Source organism: Odontesthes bonariensis, chromosome 23 (assembly GCF_027942865.1).
Source record: "Odontesthes bonariensis isolate fOdoBon6 chromosome 23, fOdoBon6.hap1, whole genome shotgun sequence".
In the NCBI taxonomy this organism is placed as follows: domain Eukaryota; kingdom Metazoa; phylum Chordata; class Actinopteri; order Atheriniformes; family Atherinopsidae; genus Odontesthes; species Odontesthes bonariensis.
In genome coordinates, this window is record NC_134528.1 from 21,079,980 (window position 1) to 21,094,842 (window position 14,863).

General features: G+C 42.8%; 1 protein-coding gene across 6 annotated transcripts in view; it reads left to right on the top strand.

Moving 5' to 3' along the window:
* rhbdf1b (rhomboid 5 homolog 1b (Drosophila)) overlaps positions 1–14,863 on the top strand; it is a 37,494-nt gene that overhangs the window by 15,437 nt on the left and 7,194 nt on the right. For 2 of the 6 annotated variants that reach the window (XM_075457144.1, XM_075457139.1), the window contains exons 2-6: positions 6,209–6,351; positions 6,562–6,704; positions 7,032–7,169; positions 12,264–12,495; positions 13,478–13,684. In XM_075457144.1, coding sequence (XP_075313259.1) covers positions 6,238–6,351; positions 6,562–6,704; positions 7,032–7,169; positions 12,264–12,495; positions 13,478–13,684 — 834 coding nt within the window. In that variant the 5' untranslated portion in view covers positions 6,209–6,237. Of the gene's footprint in view, positions 1–6,208; positions 6,352–6,561; positions 6,705–7,031; positions 7,170–8,422; positions 9,732–12,263; positions 12,496–13,477; positions 13,685–14,863 lie in introns of those variants that run through there. The other 4 variants (XM_075457140.1, XM_075457142.1, XM_075457141.1 and 1 more) reach the window with 4 other exon arrangements.

The following is a 14,863-nucleotide window of genomic DNA, read 5'->3' on the forward strand; positions in this document are numbered from 1 at the left end:
GAGGTTTTTGAGCTGCTTTATGTGATCCGTTTAATGTAAAAGCCTCCCGACATGCAGCCACAGTCAGTTTATATGGAACTGCAACTGGTTTACATGGAACTCTTCTGCGTTATAGATCAGAATCAGGGTGTAGTGTCAGGACAAGACTTGCTTTGGTGCACAAATGGATACCTTTGTTTTATTCTGTCTCGGCATGTCAGGAAATGTCACCCGATCTTAATATGGATCCAATTATGCTGCCTCTCTGCAACAGTCTCTGTATGCACTACAAGCTGCTCTGAAACTTGTGTTTTCTGACAGTTATACTGATGTTATTAGTGGTATGAATGAGATAAGATCTATTCCAAAATTGGCTTGTTGGAGAAAAATCAACGAAACAATTCTTTCTTACATTTTCATGTGTCCTCCCAGCAAAGATTATTAAGTAATTTACACTTTTTCCACTCTGAGATTACATAGTTTGATATCAGTGCTCCCACTTCCTGCAGAGTGCTGATGACACCATCGGAGCGATATCTCCATCCAATCAGAGGCCGAAATGAGCCACAGTGACCCGACAGCAGGGCAATGTTATGTGGCATACAGCGCAAGGGATTATAGCCCATAATCTGCCTGTCATGAAAACCCAACTAGAGGAATAAAAAGAGATAGAGATCATGGTAGTGGAGAAACAAATGTCAGATGTGGGAAACAAGATGAAAAATGGACAGCACGGCGTCTTTAGCCTCGTGGAGCATTCCAAAAACATGAGACAGGAAACTGAAGCGACAGCCCTCAAGTGAGTGAGTTTCTATAATTCTATAATTCTGCTTCAGAGCGAGTGTGTGCATTTGTGGTGTATGCTCAGGCTTTGTGTTATAAGTTCACGTTTGAGTTATTGTGCACAAAGATGCAGCAAATCCCCACTGGATCATAAGCAAAGGATGTGGTTGTGGATTGGTCTCGTGAAAAGGTTTCTATTTGCAGGAGTTTGTTTATCCTCTGTGACCTTAAGAGAATGGGCAAACCTCTACCCGGGACCACAAAGAGACCAGAACATTGACACGGGCAGATGAGAGGCAAAAGGAAATCCAGCTTGTGCAAAAAACAACGCTGCTTTACAACCAAACACTGGGTCGATCCAAGTGCGGGTTGGATGTTCTTGATGCACATTACATGCACATATGTATGTCCTCAAAGCCAGGTCCGAATTCGCCTCACAAGGTATTTGCTCAGACCAGGTTAAGAACTGAAAGCCACTATTTGTGAACCTGAATAAGTAGCATCTATGGGAACCCCTCCAACACCAACATAACGTAGGAAGATTTTAACATTTGTCATGTTCACCATCTGCTTTACCTGATTTATATGCTATGGCATATAAATTATTGTTGATGTCGTTCCTACATCACACTGATATTGTAGGAACAAAATCATACTGATGTAGCTCCTGCAGGGTTATTGCAGCTGACCAGCCATGTTGTAACGTCCCGTCTAGCCCTTTCTCGAGTGTTACATAATGGCAGGGTTGCAGTAATTTAGGCTGACAGCAGTCATTTTGAAGTCTGTCTATCTATCTTGGCACCGACCGTTTAAACAGAGGCGCTAAACTTTGAAATTATTAGACGGACTGCATTTCAATAAGCGCCTGCGGTCATGTCATGGATTAAGTTACAAAGTCAAACTCTGCAGCATGGCTATGGGCACATTTTGGTTTGATGCCAAATGCCATAGGAGAGCGCAGTAACTACGAGGTAGCAGTTTATCCGATCTGCAGCAAAACAGAGGTGGTGGTCAAAGGCGTTAATGTAAAATTACCAGCGGCAAAAAAATGGGGCTGGTCTGTTACACTGGAGCAACATCGGAAATGATGGGTTACAAACAACACTGGCATAGATAACAACAACATCTGATCGTGTGTTGACGCTAAAGCAGTCTTTATAGTTGTCGAAACATAAAACATCTGAGAAGATGAGTACATAATGCAGCACGCCATGTAATCTCTTTCAGCTTTGTTGAACTGAATGGAAACACATGCTCAGCTCATGTTCTTGCGGTGCTACTAACATCTACAGCTGAGTAATCAAACTATTTGCCAAAGCAGCTGCCTCTTACAGAGAGCGAGTAGTTCACAGCTCTTCTGCAGGCACTGCAGCCTCGCCTGCTGCAGATGCTAGGAAGTTGAATGAAACCATTTTAGTATGTATCCACAGCTATAGTTACCTCCAGTTTAGGCTGCAACTGTGCGTGCGTTTTGTTCATGTGGCAACTCTTGGAAGCACTTTTCATCCTCGTGTTTATCAGTGAGTATTAAGAAGTCCCACAGCTGCCGTCCTTGACCGTCTTACAGCTCGTTAGGCTTTGCCAGAATCTGAACAGCCTGAATATCGGCTGCAGTAGCACGTACTCTATGACAGAGGAGATTATTGTTCAAATACTGTCTTTATGGCAAAAAAAGAAAAGAAAAAAGAGAGGGTCTTTAGTTTCCCTCACAGCTAGGAATCGCAGAATGATTCCCAGTTGAGACATAGGCAGCAGCTCCTCGTTGGTGGTCGCCCTTTCTTTCTGATCCGAGGCCTACACAGATGTTCTATTATGTAGCAGTGCGCCCTTCTCTCAATTCAATTCAATTCATTTTTATTTATATAGCGCCAAATACAAAATACATCATCTCAAGGCACTTAAATAATAAAGTCCAATTCAAGCCAATTGGAATTCAATTCATTGTAATCATAATTATTTATAAAATAATCCAGTTCATTTATATACAGCCAATTCAAAAACAATTTCCTAGCTAAGGAAACCAACAGATTGCACCGAAACTTGTCTTCAGTCCAATCTCTGATGCGTCTGTGGAAAGGAACGACTCCCTTTTAACAGGAAGAAACCTCTGGCAGAAGCAGACTCAGGAAGGGTGGCCATCCGCCTCCACCAGCTGGGGTTTCAGAAGACAGAAAAGAGGGGGAATAAAACACTGTAACACCATTCAAAGGATACCTGTTGGAACAGGGAAAGTTAAGTTAAGTTGACTTTATTGATACCCAAAGGTAGATTGGTCCTCTGCTTTTAACCCATCCAGGTTGGCACCTGTTGACACACACACAGGGTCACACACTCAGAGACAGATGCCAGCCTGGAGCAGTGGGCAGCCATGAAAGCACCCAGGGAGCATGGGGGTACAGTGCCTTGCTCAAGGGCACCTCAGCCATGACAAGGAGGTGGACTGACACCCCTCCAGCTATCAGTTCCACCAAGCAAGAGTGGGAATCGAACCGCCAACCTTCTGGTTGTTGGACGACTGACTCGAACCACTGAGCCACAGCCGAAATACGAGTTAATGACCACAATAATGTCAGATGTACATAATATCATTTGCGAAATTAAACAGGGGAAAAAGAGAGTAAAGTGAGGAAAGGTGTGACAGATGAGCTCCCCCAGCAGTCTAAGCCTATAGCAGCTTAACTATGGGATGTTTCAGGATCACCTGAGCCATCCCTAACTATAAGCTTTATCAAAAAGGAAAGTGTTAAGCCTGGTCTTAAAAGTGGAAAGGGTGTCTGCTTCCCGGACATTTGGCAGCTTATTCCACAAGAGAGGGGCCTGATAACTGAAGGCTCTGCCTCCTCTCCAGCACAATCACCACAGTTTAATGCAAGAGAATTGTTAATGCTTTCTAAAACTGAGTGCTTTGTTTTTTTTCCAGAGATAACATATCTGCGTTGTCGTGGTTTAGGAGCTCCCCAAATGGTTCACCAACTCTTACTACTAGATAATGCATTTTGTCGAGGCTCCAGTGGTTAAGTGTTAAGTGTGTGTGGTACTTACCGGTACATTTCAATAACCTGATGAATGCTAAGCTTGTGAGGTTGTTTAAGCCTTGAGCACTGAATTCTTTGATAGAAGAATAGAAAGCACTGATAGAAAGCACTGAATGCTTTCCATCAGTGCAGACTGAGGCATGATTGGGTCAAAATATACAGCAGAGTAACTCTACTTGTTTCACACTGAGTCCATATAAGTTTGGATATTTAAATTTGGCTAAACTGAATACGTTTTTTATTAATTTTGGATAGAATTACATTTGGAAAAAGAGCCAGTTAACTCACTGACCGAACATCATTGTTGGTGGGGCATTCATTTTTTTTTCTTTTGATGGATTTATATTGACATTTTATTCTTCTTACAGGTGCAGTTTAGAAGGTATAAGTACTGTGAATAACTTTGAACAAATATATACTGTGTACAGATGTAGTGTTGTAATGGCATCTCCCTTTAAGTGGGTTGAAATTGCCTGTTAAGTCTTACAGATCATGAAATGACTCACACTGCCAGTTGGGAGCAGTCTCATGGAGACTGATGGTTTCTGGTGCTTCTTCCTCTTTGTAATGGCGTCGGTTGCTGTTGGTCTCCTCCCTCAAGCTAACTTTCAATCGGTCAGCGTTCGATCAACTTGTAGTGTTATCTCAGGAGGAGCCTGCGTTTTTTTTGACGATTGCACGTCTGTGCGTCTGTGTTGAAAAAAGTCCTGTCCGGGGGGCCTGAGAGCGCCACATACGGATACATTTGTGACGTTTCAAAACATTTTTTGCATTGGTTCCACCACCATCGTCTAAAGGGGGATTTTTGTGGGTCATTACACTTCCTGGAGTGAGTGAGGGACTCTACGTCTAAACAACTACTTGGAATCATCTTGCACTGCCTTGTTGGAAGTTAAAGATCAAAGTTACTTAATGTATTGGGTGTCAAAAGGTTGGCTGTGGCTAAGGAGGAGGAGTGGTCGTTCTTCAGTTTGAAGATTGCTGTTTTGATCCCCAACTTCCCGATACTGATCCCCATATTGCTCCCAATGAGTTCCTCGTTCATCAGTTACCTTGGAGGCAGCTGTTTAGTTATGTGCATGTAAGTTATATCTTGTGAAGTCTTCAGCTTTCAGGTGGAAGGTTTTATTCCCCTACCAGAGGGATAAGACCGGAGACAGCTCTTTTATGACTTGAGAAAGCACCCCGAGTTAACTTTTGGTTTTGGTTCTCTTTGTTTCGTTGTGAGATGCTGGTGCTCACTCCTTGTTTTCACATCAAAATTCTTTTTCCAAGTGTTTGTTACTGAATATAAATGCCTGACGTCAGACATATGCCTGATTTGCAGTACTTGATGCAACACATTTTTGAAGAACATGTCGTTTAACACAGACCTGCTTTGTTCAAATACATTTCATCACTGGTCATGTTTCAGACGTTACTGTAACGAATAAAGACTCCAAGCTGCCATTAAAAAAACATTTTCTAATGCATCATGTGATACAGACTTTCATCATGGGATTACCTGTTAGGAAGCTGTACACCAGCTCTGTGCCTGCTAACGATAGCTCATGGCTGGACATGAGGAGATTGTTTATACCCAAACAGCTTTAGGTGATGCAGTTGAGCAGGGAACATTTCACTTTCCAAATGTTTTTGCCTGAAAAAAGAAGATAAGTGGAGACTTTGCATTGTTATTATGTGGCTTTTTTACTTGATTATCTGTGTCCCTTGTTGTATGTTCACAGATAGCCTGCCTACCTGTCTTTTTTCATTGACTCCATAGGTCTGTGTGTGTGTGTGTGTGTGTGTCTGTGTGTGTAAAATTTGCCTTCAAGAAGTTTAGTGCCATCTTGTGGCACTAAGGCATTGCTGCTGTAAATCCCTGTCAGGTCCCTAATTGAGCCGGTGCAGTCACCTGCTCAGGTTCCAGTGGCGCAATCGGTCAGCGCGTGGTACTTATAAGACAGTAACCGACAGAGTGATGACGAGGTTGTGAATTCAAGCCTCACCTGGAGCAGTGAAGTTTTAAATAGTTTGTGAGAAGTTAAAACCGATTTTGAGTGACTGAGAAGACTGCAGTCTGGCTCCCTCTTTGACAAGCTATAAGAAATTCCACCTGAGCTTATCATACGGCTGGCACATCAAAATGTGTCAAAATTATTGCAGATAATCCACAGGCAAACAAATTTAAATTTTTGGAGAAGATGCTTAGGGTTGCTGGTAACCTATCAGGCTTTTGCATTTCTTTTCAGGTGTTTGCCTTCACTTTTTATCTGCGGGGACACTGGATTAGTGTGGAACATATGCCCACTGTTACACAACAAATCTGGTCACTTTTGGTTTCCGGCTGTTGTCTGCTGAGAAATGTTTGTCGTCATGTGTCTGTGTAAAACGTCCTAAAACCCCTTTTTATGGTTTGCTTTGTCCAGCTGGCAGGCTTAGGGGGGAGATAACGAGCATGGATGAGACGGGCAGCAGGAACAGCAGCCTCCAGAGGAAGAAGCCGCCATGGCTCACACTGGACATCCCAACTATCCAGCTGACGCCAGACGACACGCCACCGGTCACCCAGGTAAGAAAATAATGTACAAAATGTTACAACTGTCAGCTCCCAAACACGAAGATGAGTGCCGTGGCATACGATGTGTTCTACTAGTATTCACTTGTTTTTCCTATCACTTTCAACATCCTCACACACTGAACAAATTCCATATTATAAGGAAGCCAGTGAGAAAAGCTTTAACGCTCGCTGATCACGTCTTTGTGTTTGTGTGTGTTGTAGCCGGTGAAGCGCATGCGCAGTGTCAGCATGCCGGGGGAAAATCCGCATACCCGCAGTGTCGCCTTGGAAAGTGTCGCCACTTCCAACAACTACCTCAAACCTCCTCTGGAGACACTGCCCTCCTTCACCCAGTCCATCAAGAAGTTAGTGACACACCCGCACACATGCAAACACAAACTGAGGCAGAATTTAGAAAAAAAGGTTCTCTTCTTTTTCTCCTTGCTGATTTTCTCCAGCTGCTAATTTCTCATGAATTCTGCTTGTATACTTTTTAACAGATCCTGCACACCTATACATCCTGAACAAAGCTATTTCAACCTGTAACCTACTTTCTGATTCAACACTAATTAACCTTGTGCTTTTTTTCTCTCTTGTCACCCCTCTTCTTTGATTTTGCCTTATTTAATACCTTCTCCCCCCCCCCGCGTCCTTGCCCACCTCTTATTCTGATGTGTGTGTTGTGAGAAAAGGGTGCACTTTGACCGCGTAAACACAGTTCCCCCAAAAGGCCAGAGGGGCCTAAGGAGGGTGTCAACCAGCCGAAGGCGGTCCTGTGTCCCCAAAATACTGTCCAGACGGCGTTCGTCTATACCCAAACAGATCATCAGGTACAGGGGGAGGTGGAAAGTTGACCTGTTTCAACTGCTTTCACCGCAATCTGGTGCTGTCACATTCTTTTACCACCTTGCGGACTAATGTTGTTTAGATTTAACAGCTGGTTAGCTAAAATGACTCAGATGTGAGTCAGTGGCCTCAAACGCAAAACATTTATAGCAGTTGATGTACAATATATATAAATAATGACAAAACATTTATTCATTTGACAAAGGACTCTAGTGTTTTTGCGTTCTACAGTAGACATCCGTAACACGTTGTCAGTCCGATGTTATGAATGTAATGTAAGCTGAATCTAAAGGGAACTTCCTTTTTTAGTGCAAATAATGTTTTCACCTGTGACATGGAACATATATACTGTGTGTGGGTGATTGTGTTCACATGCACACCCATAACTTCACATGATATTGATATGATATTTCAGTAGATGCGATAAAACTATGCGCGATAAAACTATTTCCTTAGAAGATAAATCGGGAGCTGCGCGGTGGTGTAGGGGTAAGCAAGAGGGTTCCTGGTTGGACCAGGTTCAGTTTCTGGTGAGGGGTCTTTCTGTGTGGAGTGCGCATGTACACGTGGGTTCTGTCCAGGTACTCTGGCTTCCTCAACGTCTAAAAGCACACATGCTAGATTTATTGGTGTCTCTAAATTGACCCTAGCAGTGAGTGTGACTGTGCATGGTTGTTTGTCTCTGTGTGGCCCTCTGATGGACTGGTGACCTGTCCCTGCCTCTTGTCCAGGGCCCCCCCCCCTGTCTGCGACCCCGAGTTAGATTAAGCGGGTGTAGAAAAAGGATGGATGGAAGTTAGAAAGGTCTTCTTTTCTTTCTGTTCGTTCTCAGACTTTTTCTGCTGCCATTTTCTTATGTTTCGGCAACAAAACCACAGGTTAGGTTTGGGAAAACACAATTGTTTTTGGGTTCAAATAGACCGTTATATTGCAGAAAGTTTCAAGGGTACCATTCTGGAGAAGTTTTTTGTTTGTTTGCACAAAATCCCTTTAACTCTATATATATCGTGTTTTTTTTTGTGTTTTTTTTTTCTTTACACCACAGCTGTGTAACTTTGTCTGTGACACATGAAGAATGCATTAAGTGTATCAGTGTCAGTCCAGGTGGCACGCAGGACTAAAAGGTCTGAGTTAGACAAAATAACACAATTACTCATACGGACGGTGTATGTGCCAAAGGCCACATCAAAGCAGCTCCCTGAATAGTGTTGAAGTGAATGTATATGTTTGAGTAAGGAGCCACAACTGGATCCTGGAGACACTCAAAACTAATGTTCCTACGTCTTAACTATCATTCTGAGGTTTATTACCTTTGCATGTGTGTTTGTTGGAGTATGTTTGATGTTTGTGACAGAATTAATAGGATCGAGAGAGTTTATGTGTATAGATGACTTATAGAGTTGAGCAAAGGTACCTTTTCCTCAAGAGAGAAATATCTCTGTGTGTGTGTGTATGATTTGCAGGGTATCTGGGAAATCTGGGAAAAACACGCTTTATGAGTCATTTTTTGTGGGACGGAGGCATTCATTTTGACAGATCGGGACAAATATTTAAAAGTATAATGATTTATCGTTAATGATAGGTGTTTGAAGCGCACAGGCTCAGTCTGATTTCTTTAACTGTTAGCAAGGTGGGGTTCGAAATATGAGCTTTGTGGCACTGCTACTCCAGAGCCTGTGTAAGTGTGTGCACATGTGTCATGTTCAGGCATGTCTGAGTGCTCTCCTCTAACTCAACACCCTCCCAATGGGTATGATGATCTTTCTTCTCATTCTAAACTCCTATTTCCTGTGGCGTGCCGGTCTCTTAGAGGTTAGAGTGTTTACACACAGTCCTGCAAAACAAGGCATAGAGACAGACAGACGGAGAGGAAAGGACCTCATTGATAGTGATCGTTGGTGCTCGAGATTAGGGGGGCGGTATTCAGTTTGACAAGGACCAGACCCTCAGTCTTCTTCACCCATCAGTACACATCCTTTTGCCTGAAATCTAGAGGAGGGACACTTGGAAACCTGCCAACTACTGACAAATTTCTCACACTCCCACACATATGCAGTCTTATGGAAACCTCTGTTGTGTGCTGGTGACAACAAGTTCAGGAAATGATCCTCCCGCTTGCTCACTGCAATGAGCAGGTCCAGCTGGAAGAAAACTTGAAGTCCCCCCGCGAATCTCATATTACATCAGGATGTTCACCGTGGAAATCAGATTCCTGCCTGACTGGGAAGATCAGCGCCGGCTTTAAAACTTTTGATTAACCAGGACCTCTCTAAGCAGGACAGGGCTGTGTAACAGAGTGCGGACATGTGTTGATCCTTCTCTCCTTTTGCGTAACAGCAAGGTACTGCTGGCCCACATATCAGGAAATCCCCTTATGGAACTCTGTATGTTTTAATTAGTGAAGGATCAGTTTGCATCCAGCAGGTCAGGGTAAGTGAGCTCACCGTTGTTAGTGATGCTAGTGATGGAGGTGACTCAGCTCCAAAGCCACATCCCTGGTCAGGTATGATCCAGACCCTGAACCCCTCCTGGAGCTCTCAGGACAGGTGAGTGTGCTGTGGCAAACCAGAACACAGCAAAAATGCTGTTTATGCATTCTTTCGCTTGGACTTATGTGAAATTTAATGTTTTGATCGATTTTAACCTTATATATTGAGCTTTATCATTAAAAACAGTTATTTGTATATCAAATATATCTAAGGATATCCATAAGGACTTTGGTTTTTCCGATCTCTTTGTTATTACAAAAATGTGCATCTGATATATGTGACACTGTTTTACATTTTGAAAGTTTTGGGAAAAAAACATATTACCACTGAGCCAGGAGATAAATATAAACAATGAAAATGGGACTAACTTGTTAACAGATACATTTAAAGAATTGGATAGCATAGATATGTCCAAAGGCTTTGTGCTGCTTATAAACTTTCATTGGCAGATTTAAATATAAAAGAATATGAAGTGACATACAAAGGTGCCGGTTGGAGGCTTTTGTTACCTTTGAACGTAAGCTCGCAGTTTCCACTCAGGAAAAATAATTTAATCTAAGCTCGGCTAACTGTCAGCGGCATGATTAGAAGACAAATCTTCATGACTGCGAGCCTGCAAGTCAGCGTATTTTCCAAGTAGCGCTACATTTGGCTGAAAGTAAAAGTGCTGCGTTTCAAATTTGACCAAAGTGAGAGTGTCAGAATGAGCCGCAAAATGCAATTAAACGTGAGCAAAGAAATCAAATCTGAAACGTGTGCAGCGGAATGGATCTTTTCGTTGATATTAAGATTATTGCAGATACTATAACTTGTTAGCATGCAGCTCAAAGTTGGAGCTGGACCTGCTTTATCTACTTAATATAAACTTTTAATAATTCGCGTGAATAAACTGCGTAAATGGTAAATATATTCCTGTGAAACTGAAAAACAAATAAGCCTTTAAAGTAGCATTAAATCTCAGGGGATACATCCAATCTGAAAATGTAACATTTACTAATAATGCTCATGTCTATCATTTTTTCTATGACCCTTTCTCTCTTTTTGTTCAGCGGTTGCTTTTGTTTAGAAAGTACAAAGCTTTGCCCCTGGGCCATGTCTCCGGTAATTACAGCACATCAGATTCCTGCTGCATGTGTACCTGCCTTACCTGGAGGATATGGAGTCTTGATTGATGCGGCTCACCACTCCTTTAATCTGTCATGTGGGATCACGTTAAACGCATGCTTTATTAATGTTGTGTGTGACCGTGAGTGCACATATGACTACACATCTGGACAAACAAACATCATCTGGACTGAATCAGGCTCATGGCTGTCTATAGCATTTGCTATATTTAAGAAGGCAAACATTTTTCAGCTATAAATAAAACGCCTCTTCCGTCTCCCGCTTATTTCCATCTCTCTCCTATCTGTTTACAATATATATTCCCTCCTCTCCTGCTTGAGAAGCCCAGTCTAAATCAGGCCTCTTTTTTTCTTTTCTTTTTTTTCTCAAACCTGTGTCCTCTTTCTGAAACATTCCTTTTTTGTGGAACAACAATCAGGCTCGCACCGCCCTCTCCCTGCCCCTGCTCAGCCTTAAAAGGCCTCTCCAGATGGCGTATTTCTTGATGATGAAGGCTGAGTGTTTATTACAGAGCGTTCTGCTCTCTAAACAGTCTCCCTGAGAGCGGCCTCCTCCGCCTGATAGGTGAACAGCCTTGCACAGCTTAACTGTTTGATGGAAAAAAGGGACTTGAGCGCACGTTTGCCGTTGGTTAAATGTAAAGAATCCGCTGCCATGACAGTTGATCTACGGTGGGAGTATGAGGGGAAAAGCTGCTGCTTTTCCTGCTGTCAGAGCGGAGGCAGCGAGTTGTGTAAGGAAGCATACGGTGTTCGTCAGCCAGACGCTAAGCTGGGTTACGATTGTCCATGTAATCAAACATGCACACATACAAAATTACAACGAACGAGGTGGATAAAGGAGAGAGGGAAAACACAAGAACTCTGACATGTTGCCATGTTGTACTGAGACCTTTGCTTAATCACATGACCTCCAACTACGCAATTTGTGACCCACGTGTAATCCTGAATCTCTGCTGTCAAATGACTTCCTCTCTAGTCAGAATTATTGCTGTGGTTAAAGGACCTTCTAGTATGATTTAGAGGCATCTAGTGATTAAGTTGCTGATCGGAGTTCAAACTGAATACTGCTCCCTCACAGGAACTTGGCAGCACGACAGTGGGAGACGATAAGAAGCATAGATTGGGACAAGCTAACAAAAACATGGTTTGTCCTTAGGGGTGATTATTTGCTCATGAAGATGGGATTAAATTATCATTACAGTATTTTATTTCAGTTAAAAAGCAAGTAGATTCCCCTTTATCCTGCACCCTGGTCCTTTCAGGTGAATATTTTTATGGCCTCCAGTCTCAACCAGTCTCAAAGTCAGCTATTAGCTGAATTCCAATCAGTGAGTTAACCTATCAATTAATGAGCATATTGTGCTAAATAAGATGGACACGGAGGTCAGTCTGTGAGAAATGCACTCCTCGGTCGTACATCAAAATGCTCTTTTTCACTAATCGGAGTCTGCCCTGTCCCCAGGGGTACAGCTGACTGGTTCGGAGTGAGCAAGGACAACGACAGCACCCAGCGATGGAGGAGAAGGAGCCTACAGCACTGCAGCCATCTCTACGGGGGTCTGAAGCCGCAGGTGATGAGGGAGATGGAGCTCCACAGCCAAGACAATCTCTCCCTGGCCAGCTCTGAGACCCCTCCACCCCTCTACCTCCCACCCCACCTCCCCAGTCACCACCATCACTATGACATGCAGAGGGTAGGCCAGCGCCACAGGGGCACAGTAGAAGGGTGGAAATGAAATTGGACAGTCATTCACCCCCCTCTCCATCTCATTTTTTTTCTCCCTCTGCCTTTCCCTTTGTTTCTCATTTCTTATCAGATTTTAGGCGCTTGCTTCACTCCTTCGCTTTGTCATCTCACCTGGGGTTAGATTGACGTCCTCTCGAAGACTAAAAGCTTAATCTATGTTTTTTTCGAAAAAGATGTCTTTGCATCTTAGATTTCAAAATTGGTCACGATGTATGTGATGAGGAACGATTACTATTCACAGAAAGTCATTGTTACAAGTTGTGAAGCACTGTTAGCATTGATAGAATCATGTCAAAGAACATGTTTGCAATATTATCAAAAAGCTTCAACTAAGTTCTCTCCTGCTGCATTTCTGATCACTATAACAAGTGTGTTTTACACTGTGTTTACAGTAACAATTTGGTCAAATAGTTTCCAAAAGTAGATTTTCATGGAAGCTTAGCTACCGGGCGCCTTAAACAAAGAGCAGCTGTTTTACTTTAGGCCATTTTTTACCAATGAGCTGAGCGAGCTAGGGATTTTGGAATGCTTCATTTTAGATTAGAGGGGCGTTAAAGAGCGAGGAGCTTAAATGGAACATCTCAGCAACGTACAGTAGGACAGTAAATCTTGTAACAACAACAATATAGAACCATGACCTTTTAATTGGATTTAATTCAGGCTTATTAAGTGCTTTTAAAACAGTCATACGTCCCAACAGCTGTTGCAAAATGAGTTTCATAGAGAAGAAATACCTGCTGAGTTGTGGCGCATATGATTTAGAATTCAACAAAAATGTTCACGGCACGATAAAAGCTTTTTAAAAAAGTTTTCACCTGCTAAATCCATCTAACCCTAGTTGGGTGCGCGTTTTCTCTGCTTTTGTTGTTGTTTACCGTTGTATCTGTCATGAAAGGAAAGTGTGTGTCTGTGTTTGTGTCTGTGCACAGATTGTAGACCCCCTGGCTCGGGGTCGAGCTTTCCGCACGGTGGAAGAGGTGGACGGGCTCAGTGCCCCGCAAACTCCCCTCACACCCGGCACCGCATCGCTCTGCTCATTTTCCAGCTCCCGCTCCGCCCTCAACAGGCTGCCAAGACGACGGAAGCGGGACTCTGTCGCAGTCATGAGTCTCAAAGCTGCAGCAGCCATATTGAAGGTGTTTTGTTTGGTTTTGTTTTGCTTTTTATGATTTATTGAATTAAGAAAAGAAATCAGTCTTCGACATTTTAGCCTTTGCAAACTGCACTTTTGAACTCAGTATGTGCAATAAAGCCCCTTTTATAGCTTCTAAGCCGCTGCCTGTCCAGATTTTTCTGCCATTAAATGTCCTTTTCTCCTCTGTATAATGTAGATGCAGATTAGTTCCTCAATTGTATTATCATAATCATTTGTATGAAAGACATTTAGAATCAGTTCTTGGAAATTGACCCATACACACTCTCTAATCCATGTTAACATGTGTGTACTCATATTTGCGCTGGCATTATATAGCTTGTCTTTCTGAGGATTAAACTATGGCAAAATATGTTACAGCAGAGCATGGACAACGCTCTCTATACTCAATGCCGATAAAGTATGACTAAAGGCATGTGTGTCGGTGTCTGTGTTGCCGGGTGGGGGTTACTGGGGGAGTTGTTGGTGGCAGATGGTCTGTGATAGTACACAGCGAATGCTCGGCTACGTTCTGGATTGAGGTCAGAGTATTCCAGAAGAGTGGAGCTAATCCACTAACACATAAAGGCCTCTGCTGCCGTGTAAACGCCACACACTATAATACAGAAATGCACTCTTGCCTGCTTGGCCGCCTCTCACCACTTCCGCAAGGTCACAGGTGTAAGCATAAGCTATTGGTGAAAATGGGTGTAATTGGTGAAAAATCATAACGATCGAGACAGAAAAGATCAGCGTTTTGAATGTATTTATTGAGGTTAATTATCCAATATTATTTATCTGTGAGTAGCACAACTTGAACCCCCATGTGCAGCAATAACGGCAACTTTACATTTCTACTAACTGCCGATCAGTTTTAGACATAAGAACGGACAAACTTAAAGGGATAGTTCGCCTCTTTTGACCTGAAGCCGTATGACATCCCATACTAGCAATATCATTTATGAACATTTTCTTACCCCCTGCTGCGTCCTGTGAGCAGAGTTCCAGCCTCGTTTTGGCGCTGACGAAGGTAGCAAACGTAAAAAACGTAGCTAGTTGGCTGGGGGCACAAAAATAAAGCGTTTTGCTTCTCAAAATAATATGTGTTCAAATAAGTAATACATTTGCATCACAAAATCGTTGTCCAGAAAAAAGTCAGACCTCACAATCGCTTGGCACTGAC